The 13650-nt window shown below is 30.0% G+C and overlaps 2 protein-coding genes across 2 annotated transcripts; one reads left to right on the forward strand and one right to left on the reverse strand.

The window, feature by feature from the left end:
- Positions 1-1144: 1144 nt before the first annotated feature.
- LOC126682337 (1-aminocyclopropane-1-carboxylate oxidase) lies at positions 1145-4557 on the reverse strand. Its single transcript, XM_050377982.2, has 3 exons — positions 3940-4557; positions 2860-3220; positions 1145-1490 (listed from the first exon to the last, which is right to left on the reverse strand). Exons 1-3 carry the CDS (start codon positions 4521-4523, stop codon positions 1236-1238), a joined length of 1200 nt encoding a protein of 399 aa, XP_050233939.1. The 5' UTR covers positions 4524-4557; the 3' UTR covers positions 1145-1235.
- A 5625-nt stretch (positions 4558-10182) lies between these two features.
- On the forward strand, positions 10183-12037 carry LOC126682418 (pentatricopeptide repeat-containing protein At5g08305). Its single transcript, XM_050378101.2, has one exon. It carries the CDS (start codon positions 10348-10350, stop codon positions 11974-11976), a length of 1629 nt encoding a protein of 542 aa, XP_050234058.1. The 5' UTR covers positions 10183-10347; the 3' UTR covers positions 11977-12037.
- The last annotated feature ends 1613 nt before the right edge of the window (positions 12038-13650 follow it).

Genomic DNA, 13650 nt, shown 5'->3' on the forward strand with positions numbered 1-13650 from the left:
TGATTTTCTTGGCTGATTGAGATTATAATTTACCATATTTAACTTACATTTATTAACAATTTAGTGTTAACTTATTGCCAAAAAGGTAGGCTAAAAAAAAATAGATTTATAAGCCAGATTTGCACCTTATTTACATAGCAAATTAGTGGCATACTTAGTGTTTGTGTTGTGATGTTTGAAGAGGATAGAGTTCGCCACGGTTCACAATCATGCGGTTAGGGTTCAATTTTTTTTGGAACCGGATCGTAACTGCTCGTCGGACGTTTTGGGGAGGTTTAGAAATAGCCGGTTCACATTCCGAACGGTTAAAAAGTATATTATTTGTTTAAACTAAAAACCAAAATTTTAATATTAAATTAAATTAAAATACCCAAACCGTGAACTTCACTTGATTGCAACTTATATATGTATGAATATATAATTGATATCATTAATGATTTAGAGTTAAGAAGTAATTAAAGAAAAAAAGACAAATATTTGACTTATATATAAAATTAAATAATAAATTAAATGTCATTCAACTAAATGTAGATTTTTTTTTGATATTTTTAATGATTTATAATTAATTAACCAATATAAAAGAAAAGATAAATATTTGATTAAAATATAAAAAAGAATAAAATCTATTAATTAATTATATATAGTTTATATGGTATGATATATTTAAAAATGATCATTTATATATATAATAGGCATTTGAAATATTATTTAATAATAAACGGGTTGAAACTTGAAACCGCCCTCCTCACAGTTATGGGCCGATTTTGGTCTGATTCAGAGTTTGACCGGTTTTATATCGATTTAATCAGGTCGGTTCACGGACCAAACCGGCTCATAGCCAGTTCTAGGAGAGTAAATATAATCCGAAAAAGCAAATAATAGACATTGATTTTTTCTAAATCCAGTTTGAGACTTTATTCCTTTTTTATAATCTTTTTTCATATTTCACTACTTTAGTTCAAACATATTCTTGACAATAATGTGGAATTTATTTTTAAATGAATATAGTTACTATTTGATTTATTTTGTAACTCCAATCTTTCAATTTTATTACTTTAGTTATATGTTTATGTCGAATGAATTATTAAATAAAAATGAAATTAATTTTTCATTATAATTGAAATTAATAAAGGACAACAAGAAATTTCCGTATAAATCATTTTACTTCAAATTGGAAAGGATTTAATGACAATTTAATAAACAGAAGTAATGTAGCTCATTATGTATTATTTACATCAAACTTTGGTATAAACATAAACCAGAAAGTGGTATATAAGAGTCAAAAATATTGCCACTATAACTTGTTGCCTAAGGGAAATAGTCTTTCCCTCTCTCTGTTTGGCAGTAGAGACGGTGGCCGGGGCGGCAGTGGCGGTGGCGGTGGTTTTCCTTGGAGGAGAGTAGAGAAAAGCCATTGACATACAGTCATTTTCTTCACTCTTGAATATTGCCCTTCCTAACACATGCCTGTACTGCCCACCACTTAGATTCTGCAACAAACATAGAGATAAAATCATTAGCTTGCCAATTTTCTTCTTAAAGGAATGTTGATTGATGTTTACAGGCCCGGCCCTAGGGCTAGGCCACTAAGGCCTAGGCCTAGGGCCTCACAATTATTAGGGCCTCATAAAATTTTTATACACTTATAATTTATTATACCTTAATTAAAAGTCTAACATATCTTCTTTTAGTGAAATTAAAATGTCAATATAGTTATTTTAAATGGTATCAAATCTTAATATATTTTATAATGTCGATGAAAATTTATTAAAAGCCTTAACTTTTACCAAATCTTTAAATCAAGATAATTTTAATGGAAATTACCTTAATAAAAATTATTACTTTTAAACATTTTTCCATATATATATATATATATATATCATTTCTACTGTTTCTCAAAATGTTTTTTATATTCTCCTAATTACGTTACATATTTTACAAACTAGTGTTTGTAGTTTTTATCATTATTTTTTAATTATTAATTTAGAAATATATATAGCATTTAAAATTATAATTATAATTATGTTTTGAACTTTTTATGTATTTATTTTAGTATAATAATTTACATGTAATATATTTTTATTATTTGTAAAAAAAATCTATTATTATTAAAAAATTAAATATTTATTTATACGTGTTAAACAGACTCCGCCTAGGGCCTCATTTCATCTAAGGCCGGCCCTGGATGTTTATATAGTACGAAAACGGAAATGTCAAACAGGAATATTAAAATATATAAACAGCAAAATGATATTTTAAAAAAAAATTAAAATATAAATTCAAGTTCGGTTTATATCTATTTCATATTTAATATATACAGTTTATATATTACATTATACGGGTTCAAATATAAATTTTTCAAATTTACATCAAAATTTAATTAATTATAAAAGTCAGAATTCGTATACAAACAAACGAATTTATTACGGATTTGAAATCGGACAAAGCTTAAAGCAAAATTAAATGTTAAGATCCGGTTCAAACATGTCAGATTTGAATAGCCTGAATGTATAATGATGAGTTTAAATATGTTCATGGACTATGGTTTTATAATTTTTTTTACGTAAGTTCAAGTCTGGCCTGAGCCCGATTTAGATTTCATATTTACAGCCAAAGTCTGGCTCACTATATATATGCGGGTTCAGACCAAGCTTTAGGTTTATACAAGAAATTATATAGTAATGAAAATATGAGTTTGTTCATAAAAATTAGAGTTCATGACATGTTCGGATTCGGAACGGACTTGAGACAAAATTAACTGTCCAAATACGGCCCAAGACATACGGGCCTAGGCGGACCCATGAACAAGTCTAGTTATGGTGTGCTCCAGCATTTTCAGGAGAAGGGTTGAAAAGTTACCTGCAATTGATCACCAATGGTGACAATGATTGCATCTTTATCAGGGCAAAAAGATAGCCAACCTTTTTTGGAGTAAACATGTAACTCTGAACATCCATCACATGCATGAAAACACAGTGCATGACTGTAATCATTTCCTCTTATTAGCATTCTGATAATATCATATCCTAAAGAATCAGCAGATCCCTCATTACACATCTTCTGCTTATGTTTGTTAAGGTAGCATACTGATCCAACAAGATCTTGGCTCTGCGTTCTATCGTCGTTTCGATCATGTTTTACCTGACAATTTTCTTGAATTACTTGAAGAATTTTCACTGCCACATTCTCCATTTTTGATGCTAGAGTTTCCATTTTATCACTGCATAAATTCAAACACCAACTTGAAGAAAAAATAACCATTGATGTATAGCTAAATGAGTAGTATTGCTGATTGTAACATACCCGGTAAAATTTCATTTCGCCACTCTAATAATGTTATCAGAGATTAAAAGAGTCAAAATTCGTATTTTCAGATTAAAACACTCATGATCTGTCAATTTTGGATAAGTTTGCATTTTTGACTATCAAAACTGACATCAGATTAGAGTGTAAACTGACTCAAAATTGACAAACTATGTTTTTATTTTTATTCAAAATCATAAATTTATACTCTTCTTTAGTGCCAAGTTGGAGATGCGAAATGAAATTTTATTGATAACATACCGTGAAAAATGATAAAAGTCATTTTAAATCTAAACCCTTATCCAAACAAGGGATACGATGACCTGAGCAATATGATATTAAAAGGAAGCAACAAGTACCTAAACCCGAGTAATAAACATTAATCTAAACAATAAATTCATATGTATATGTGCATACACATTTTTCTAACTATAACTGAAAAGTACTTCCGACAAGAAAAATTGAAAAGTACAACTCAACATCAGCATAAAATCTATAAAAAAATACGATCAATTAGATGACTTCACATATAAATATAATCAAGAACAAATTCTAGCTACTATTTTTTCAATAATTTCAAGAAATTAGAATGCGTTTAATTACAAAAGAATGAAGAAAAATGCCGCTTTTTTTTACCTGAAATTTGAATATCCTGATGGCCATATTCCCTCCATATCTAACTTCAACTTCTCATCTCTACACCACACGAACTCTTCACTCGTCAATTCACTCTCTTCCTCATGAACTTCCTCAAACCCGTAAAGCTTTTCCGGCGACCTTGTCGCCACCGCCCTTTTCTCCGGCGGCAAGCTAAATATTCCGGCAGCCAATGCAAGCACCGATCTCACAGAATCACCTGGAATTCCATGATTAACAAGCTGAAAGCACCCAATTCTTGACAAAGATTCCGGAATCTTGGAAATTGAGTCTTGGTCCGAAGGAGAATCGATTAATAATGACTGTAAATCAATTCTTGGAGGAGTTTCAAGAATCTTTTGTCTAGGGAATATATTGTCAGGCAATACTAAATCAGGAACTCGTAGGGAGTGCTCAAGAAATTCAGCCAGCACGTCGTCATTGGCGAAAGAAGATCTCCGACCTGAGGCGACCGGAGATGGCGGCGGGGCACGGAAATCAATAGGATTGTTTTCAGGCATAGTTTTGTTTTGCCAAAGATTTTCAGGCATAGTGGATAGTGGTGGTTCAGGTGAAAATGCCATCAATAGTGTGACGGATACAAGTTAATATTTCTGATTAAATCATCACCTCTGCTTTATCTTTTTATTTTTTTGATCATTTGCTTTATCTTTTTCTTTAAACGTAATTAAAGAAATGAAAAAGCTTCGAGGAAGCAGCAATGATGGCCTGTCAAGGATATTTTGGACATATAATCAGTATAATTAAGCAGGATTACTCCAAAGAGATAGATTCTTACATTAATCTAATTCAACATGTAATATCAAGAACTATTCATTTAAGACGTGACACGTGACAATAATCAATTAATGAATATCATATTAATTGAAAGTATGTTAATTAGAATTAATGCAATATTCATTACTTGTTATAATTGTCACGTGTCTATAATAAAGAAGTAGTTTATAATGTTGTGCGACGAATTAGGTTTATATAAAAATATTTATGTTAAACACGTTATTGTACGAGTTTACTGTGCAGAAATTCGAGCTTAGTTATGAGATTCTGCTTTATTTTTGATGATGATGCTTTACAACTTTCATTCTGTTATTGATTTCTATGTATATGTATAGTCGGTATAAATAGAGCGTCTGGCTAAAGAGAGCGTGCTGTTTGTGGGGCTAACATTGCAGTACTTCGGCTGACCATATTGTCTCAGCCCCTTGCTTTGGCACTTGGCTAGTTGGCTATACATGGCTACTTTTTTTTTTTTTTTTATAATTAGAGAGAGAAATCCTTGTAAGGAGATTTGAACTCACGACCTTAACAGTTTACTATCGAACGGTTGTACCATTTGAGCTATAGTTCGTTGGTATATATGGCTACTTTATCTTACCGGATTTTTAGAATTTTTAGATTTAGCAAAATTTGTAGATTTTAAATTTATAAAACTTAAAAATACTTGAATATAAAAATCAGAGTTAGAATAAAAAAAAATCGAAGTTCAAAATATTGCTAGAAAAAAAAATCTTTTCGGTTAATAAAAAATGATTACCAATGAGTTGTCTTAAATGGTATAAAAGCTGGATAGTAAATGTCAAGGTCGTGGGTTCAAATTCTCCCACAAGCGCTCCCTCCTCCCCAATTATCAAAAATAAAATAAAAAATGATTGCACAAAAATAATAATAATAAGAGATAAATTTCGAATAATAACAAATTATAATAATCTAACACCCATAAAAGAAATTGCATATTATTAAGTGAAATTTTAAATGAACAATAAAAGATAATGAAATTTTAAATCCGCAAATTTTTATAATTTTTTATTTTATTAAACAGTTGATTTTATTTAAATTCCTAAATTTTCTAAAATATATACAATTTTTTTTTTTTTGGTAAGCCCATCCGGTTTCCAAGGCTTCGCCCTGACTAATCCGGATCCGACCCGCGTCGCGCACCTGGCATGGTGGGTGAGTCTGCCAGTGGGAATTTTCTGCATTTACAAGGACTCGAACCCGAGACCTTGCTTAAGCGATACCAAGCCGCTTACCATTTAGACCAACTCCCATTGGTTATATACAATTTTTTTAAAATACATAAACTTTATTCATATTTGATCTTTACCTCTAAATATTGATGCCATTTTTAGGGATACTTATATAAATAAAAAACTATTAACTTTAGTGTATTATTCAATCTTGTCATGAATTTATTTAACTGACAATTAAAAACACATTTTATAATTTTTTTATGTTTTGAAATACCGATCAATTTCCTGATTCAAAAAAGTGAGCTATATGCCAGAATAGTGACACGACAATATAACTCACTATTTTATGAGATTTAAATCACCATATAATGTGAAAATTAATCTTTTTTTGTAGTATGCCAATCCACAATTCTAATTATTATCTCATACACCACAAACAACCCACAAATATAATTCATTTATGAGTGGTTTTTGAGTTGCTTATGTAAATTAAAAGTTTATCTAGTTCATTTTATGTTATGTGGATTTTGATAATAAAAATTTAAACGGAAACACTAGTATTCATATTAAATAGTGATTTACATCTCACAAAGTTGTGAATTATTTTAGATGGGCCTTAACCCGAATTTCAGCTAAAGCCTCTCTCAAATATCGGATTAAAGTTAGGGATGGGCTGGCTATATATCATTATGTTACCTTCAGTTCTTCATCATATTTTTTTGGCCAAATGTTGTAAAAAGGCCAAACCTTTCGCAAAAGTTTCACAAAAGTCCTGACCTTTTAATTTTGTCGATTTTAGCCAAAAACTGATTATTTGGTTTCACAAAAGTCCAGACCTTTCAATTTTGTCGATATTGGCCAAAAATGGATTATTTGGTTTCACAAAAATCCTGACCTTTCAATATTTGGCATGCCACATAGGCGTCACATAGGCAAATTGAAATCAAATTGAGAGTTGGCCACAATTGAAACCAAATAATTTGTTTTTGGCCAAAATCGATAAAATTGAAAGGTCAGGACTTTTGTGAAACTTTTATGAAAGGTTTGGCCTTTTTATAACATTTGGCCTATTTTTTTTAAAACATTGTATGAAATTCCTGTTGAATAAATTGTTAAAGGAAGGGGGAATACCAGGCTCGTCAAATTGGTATTCGTGGTCTGTTTTCAGCTTGGACAGCTAAACTGATGAGAATTAGAGATGCTCTAACTTGGTTGAAGAATTAGACCGACATTGTTGCCGACGCTTTGGCGCCTTGGCGGCTATCATTCATATTAAATTCAAACTCGATCAATGGTAATGTTTTAAGTGACGGCCGTATTTTTTTAGCCAAACAGTTAATTTATCTTTTGTATTTATTAGATAAATTATGAATTAAATAACGCACATGTTAGCGCGTTATGGTTTCTTTCCGGAACATCAAGATTAGTTCACGGACGTTTCTGAATATGTTACATTTATAACTACTTCAGATTTAGTTTATTATGATTGATGATTGTTTTCAAAAAACAAAATATAAATTAGAACTCTCAAGTCTCACTGCTTTCTTTCTCTAACCCCCCTCTAAAACTTTAATTCATGTTTTAAAATTGAGAAAGGTATTTCCTTACATTAAAATTTTTTGATAATCTTTTTCAATAAGTCTATAAATAATAAAAATAATTTGATAAATTAAAACATAAAAATAATTATTAAGATTTCACAATAAATGACATCATTGATTACTTATTTTTAATTTTGTGTAATATTATATATAATTGTTAATATTTTAATACATGGTACTGTCAATCAATCAATTTTAAAAATATTTATTTAATCTTGCATAATTAAAATCTTCTTCTAGATGGTAATGGAATTTTTAATTTAATTTTTAAAATGTTATCAAACTATATTAAATTTAAATAATTATTTGTAAATAAAAGATTTATTACTCACCTCAAGGATAAATTCCCCACCAAAATAGCTCATAATTTGATGCTCTATAAAATTTATGTCCCTAAAATTATTAATGCACGTCCATGTCAACAAGTAATTAGGGACTGAATGTTTTGTGGAGCTGCTAACCTGAATAATGCAATTGCTCGTATGATCCATATATAATTGACATGGAAATGCTGTCTTTATCAATCTATTTTAATCATTTAACTACAAAATTTTCAATTTGAGTCTTCCTTCCATTGACAAACAAAGCCAAAAGTAGATGAAATTTTGAAATATTATCACATTATTTAATGTGTTGTCATAGACAAACCAATTCATCAATTATACTGTATTCTATGTTTTGTCTCTAAAATTATTGCATATGATGTGATATATTCATAAGCGATTACCACATCATTACTAATATTGTGCGTCATCTTAGTCATATATAGGCATAGCTTTTATTTTTTTTATTTATATTCTAAACTTTAAAAATCCTCCATTTTATATTATATTTTAATTTTCAATTTCAACTGTACATGTTTTTTCGTGTTAGCATTTATTTACTCTATTTTTTTTAAGATATGTCTTTCACATTTGACACATAATCCAAGTAAGCCTTTAAAACTTTAAAAAGTACTAAAAATTGAAACATGTTTGCAAAGGACATTTTGAACTTTTTTAAGTGAAAAAACTTCGATTTAGAAAATGGATACAATTGAAACTGAAAGTTAACGGTTTTGAAAGTTTAGGATATAAATAAAAAGATTAGAAAAAGAGGGATATTTTTGAAAGCAAAAAACATAAGAAGTTTGATTAATTAAGCACTCCTTTGTTTTTACTTTTGGAATTTAGACTAAATTAAAGGTATTACTTCTGAAATAATAAGTGGAATTTAACGTTTGCTCTTGAAATATTTTACATCCTTAAACCCTTTTTTTAAAAGAAAATATTATGAATGTAAGTGTAGTTATTCTACCAGAATGTAAAGAAAGAGTCAGCTACTAACATAACACACATATTGAGAATTTGAAATGAAATTAAAATAATTATAATCCATAACTTGATTACATAAGCAAATGGAATTTTGATTAAGTTCACACCTAAATTTAGGTAATAAAACAAAGATTACGGTTAACCTAGCTAGTAGGTCTAGCACATAAATTATTAAACTATGAGCCCATTTTTAGTTTCAAAATGGAAGACTTAAGTGGTCCACCAATAGATTTGGCTAAGGTGATGAAGAAGAAGAAGTAGCTCACCTACTACTACACTCTTTTAAGAAAATCATATTCATTTTGATGAAAACAGAATTTTGCATTTCACATTGTTGAATTTGTGATGCCATCTTGTCAAGATGCTTTTCAAGAATATCTCTAGTTCTCAGTTAGGGGTGTGTAGTATTCGGTTAAAATCGAATTAACCGACCGAATCAAATCGAAATTTTAATTTGGTTTGGTTTTTGGTTAATTCGGTTCGGTTTCGGTTTTTATTTTAAAAAAATTTGGTAATTTGGTTCGGTTCGGTTTTGGCTATGGAATTTCCGAGTTAACCGAACCAACCGAAATAATCGAATTATATATATTAGTTTTGTTATTTTTATAATTTTTTTAAAAAAATTAAGGTAATTTTGTAATTTTTTTAAAATTTAGTTACTAAAATTCCTAAAATTGTATTTAAATTATAAATTAGTATTAAAATTATTATTTTTTATTTTTTATTTTATTTTTTAATAAATAAATTTTAATAAAATTTGGTTATTTTGGTTAACCGAAATAACCGACCGAACCGAAATATTATTTCGGTTCGCTTTTGGTTCGATTTTAATATAGTTCGGTTCGGTTTTAAAAATTTCTAACATTTCGGGTTCGGTTAATTATACACACCCCTATTCTGAGTGCATCAAGTCCTTTTTGTAAATATAATACTTACTCTTTTCAATATATGTTTTTAATTTCAACAATTTAAAATATCCATTATTAATTATTCATGTAATAAATACTGAATAATAGCTTCAAATCAATAAAAACTTCATTTAACCTCTCGAATTTAGTATAAAATATCAAATAAGGTTAAACTCATAATTCTGAATAAAAACACAAAAAATAAGCGACTTGACTCGTTTTACCCCTTCAGCTCTATATTGTTCAATAATTTTTTTTATCTTAACTCCAACTTGTATATGATGCTTAAATCATTTTATCTACTATTTTGAAAAATAGTATCCTCAAACTTGACATCTTCGCTCATTTTACCTTTTCACTTCCATTTGTCCAATAATTTTCTGCCACTTCGACTTCAATTTGTATCGTACTCTTTCCATCATTTTCTAACACCACATTTAAAGGGATGAAATAAATCCAAATGCCAAGTTTGAGGGAGTACTTTGTACCAAAATTTAAGGGGTAAAATGACCCTTTATTCAACTTCAAATCAACTTTTGCCCATTCCCTCCATTTCTTGAAAGTTTACCTTAGTTCAGCAAGGCCAACACTCTAAATGTATGCACCATTACTCCGTCAAAATCACACACCGAACTCCAAGTTAATCACCATCCTCGACAAATGCAAGTCAATGTTACAGCTAAATCAAATTCACGCTCTCATATTCACGTTAGGCCTATCTCAAGATGAATATTTTACGTCAAGATTTATTTCTTTCACTGCACTATCCGATTCAAGAAACATAAACTACTCGTACCGGGTTTTAATTTCTCTTTCAAACCCAACAATCTTTAATTGGAATACAGTAATTAGAGGCTACTCAATCAGCAAAAACCCAAATGGATCAGTCTCTAGTTTTATGCAAATGCTTAAATTTGGTGTCTTTGCTGACTATTTAACATTTCCTTTTCTTGTTAAGGCAGCTTCTCGCCTTTTGAACAAAGAATTAGGGTTTTCTATCCATGGATATGTTTTAAAACACGGGTTTGAGTCAGATAGGTTTGTTTCGAATTCTTTGATTCATATGTATGGTTCTTTTGGTGAAATTTTGTATGCACGGAAGGTGTTTGATGAAATGCCTCTCAAGAATTTGGTTTCGTGGAATTCGATGCTGGATGGCTACGCGAAGTGTGGAGATATGGGTTTAGCGCGTCAAGTATTTGATTTAATGCCTGAAAAGGATGTTTTGTCGTGGAGTTCTTTGATTGATGGGTATGTTAAGACCGGGGTTTATGGAGATGCTATGGTGGTATTTGATAAAATGCTTGTGTCGGGTCCTAAACCGAATGAGGTTACTATGGTTAGTGTGTTGTGTGCTTGTGCTCATTTGGGTGCTCTTGATAAAGGGAGGATTATGCATAATTATGTTATTGATAATAAGTTGCCAATGACATTAGTTTTGCGAACTTCTCTTGTCGATATGTATGCTAAATGTGGAGCGATTGATGAGGCGTTTGATGTATTTCGGGGGGTTCGTGTGGAAAAGAGTGATGTTCTACTTTGGAATGCGATGATTGGAGGACTTGCAACTCACGGTTTAGTTAAAGAAACGCTTGATTTGCTTAAGGAAATGAATGTGGTTGGAGTTAAGCCGGATGAGATTACATACTTGAGCGTAATGCACGCTTGTGCTCACGGCGGATTAGTAAAAGAAGCTTGGCATTTCTTTGATTGTCTTGTGAAACACGGCATGACTCCAAAAATTGAACATTATGCTTGTATTGTGGATGTTATGGCGCGTGCGGGTCAAATAGAAGAGGCATATAAATTTGTATGTGAAATGCCAATTGAGCCAACTGCTTCAATGTTGGGGGCTCTGCTCAATGGATGTATGAGCTACGGAAAGTTAGACGTTGCTGAAATAATAGGAAGGAAGCTCATCGAGCTAGAGCCATACCATGACGGTAGATACATTGGATTGTCGAATGTCTACGCAACTGGGAGACGATGGGATGAGGCGAAAAATATGAGAAAAGTCATGGAGGAGAAAGGGGTGAGAAAATCTCCTGGTTTTAGTTTTGTGGAGATTAATGAAACTCTTCATAGATTTATTGCACATGACAAAACGCATCCTAATTCAGGGCTAATATACATGATGTTGAGTTTTATTGTAAGCCAAATGGAACTTTGTATTGACCATGAAAATCAAGAATTTGATACTTTGTATGATAATGATAGGGATTAAGTATACTGTTTTAATCTACTAGTTTTTTTTTTTTACAAAAAAAACATAATCAAATTGAAAAATTTATTTCGACGTGGTTAAAATTTATCAGCTTATATTTATTGTGGCAAGTGCTTAATTTTTTTTATGTATGGATGTTTTGATTCTGACGCGATAGTTTTTACAACTTGTAAATTTAATAAAATTTATAGATTTTATATTCACAAATGTGTTACCGTAAAATTAAAAGAAGAAAAAATAAAAATAAAAAAAGCAACCTGAGCTCGATTTGCCTTTCTTTAATATATGAGAGATTCGCTTCGAAAGAAAGGATACTCACTTTCAATGTAGACAGGGGTGAACGGAACCTCGTCTCAGAAGTCAAATAAGATAGAAGCTTATACTGTTTAAATTGAGTATAAAATTAATTCATGGATGTACAAAGATAACTTTAAAATAATAAGATATTATAATAATCCAAAGATGATGATCACAATTTTTTCAGATTTTGTGAAAAATTAAATTTTTTTGAAGGATGACAAACTTTTATAATTCATTGATTCTCTCTACAATTTTTTATTTTTTGATAAAAATTAAATTACCATACTTTTTTTAAGGATGCATTCTCCATTTTTATTTGAATCGATGTTTCACAAAATTTATAAAGTTTGATCATCCAAAAAATTTCAGCCAAAACAGTACCAATAATACTTAAGCAATAAGACCAATGAGACGATAGTAATCTATAATAAATTTTGACTCGCATGGGAGGGCCTTTGCCCCGCCAACTTTTCAAAATTGTTTAAAATTGTTCAACAATTAAATTATATTGCCATTTGAGCCCTTTACTTTTAAAAACTGTCTTTTCCATATGATGCACATTGCGACTTTAATATAGAATTTCTAGCTCCATCACTAATTATTGGACTTGATTTTCAGTTTTACTTTTAGGCGATGAATTTCTCTCTTAAGGATATATTCAATTCACACATTTTATGCATACAATAACATTTATAAATATTGGAACCAAAATTCAAATTAGAATTTTTTTTTTGATAAACTAGAATTAATTATTTCCAATTGGTAGGTAATTCTATTCATACTATGTTCAAACGATGAAATAATTTGAGGTTTTAACAAGAAATTAACACTGAGAGTTTGTTTAATTTCCAATAAGCACATTATTTTTTTATAAAAATCGACCGACAGTTCTAGAAAAATACTCGAGAAGAAGAAAACTAAGCCATTTAAAACTATAAATTACAAGTTCAAAGTAAGAAATATGTTCATAATTTTCAGAAAATGATTACCTGCTTAATTGCCAACTCTAGAAATCAAGATTTAGGACCTAACTAAAGAAAGTTTAATGTAAAATGATAGCTAAGCTAGCCATACATAATTGAAAAGTGAGAAAAATAAAAGGCTACTATAAAAATTAATAATTTTCAACTTTTCTTCACACCTATATTCTATGAAGCCTGTTATATAGTCAAAAGAATCATTAGTTTCTATTGAACATTCAATTTCACTCATGTTCTAAGTGTGAAAAAAATCCAACCAAGCCGATCAGAATTTTGAAGCATTCATGCTAAACTCGTTTAGCAAACAAGCTGTTCATGTTTAGTTCATGTTCATTTGAGCTTTGATTCATGTTCGATTTGTTTAAATTTTATAGTATTCATGTTCGGCTCGTCG

This window comes from Mercurialis annua, linkage group LG5, assembly GCF_937616625.2.
Source record: "Mercurialis annua linkage group LG5, ddMerAnnu1.2, whole genome shotgun sequence".
NCBI classification, from domain to species: Eukaryota; Viridiplantae; Streptophyta; class Magnoliopsida; order Malpighiales; family Euphorbiaceae; genus Mercurialis; species Mercurialis annua.

Bases quoted from the DNA above. Each gene is read 5' to 3' on its own strand.
- LOC126682418 (XM_050378101.2), top strand. From the start codon at position 10,348: ATGTATGCACCATTACTCCGTCAAAATCACACACCGAACTCCAAGTTA.
- LOC126682337 (XM_050377982.2), bottom strand. From the start codon at position 4,523: ATGGCATTTTCACCTGAACCACCACTATCCACTATGCCTGAAAATCTT. The intron at 3,221-3,939 runs GTAAAAAAAAGC...GAATTTATGCAG, and splicing joins TCAGGATATTCAAATTTCAG to TGATAAAATGGAAACTCTAG. The intron at 1,491-2,859 runs GTAACTTTTCAA...TGTTTGTTGCAG, and splicing joins CCATTGGTGATCAATTGCAG to AATCTAAGTGGTGGGCAGTA.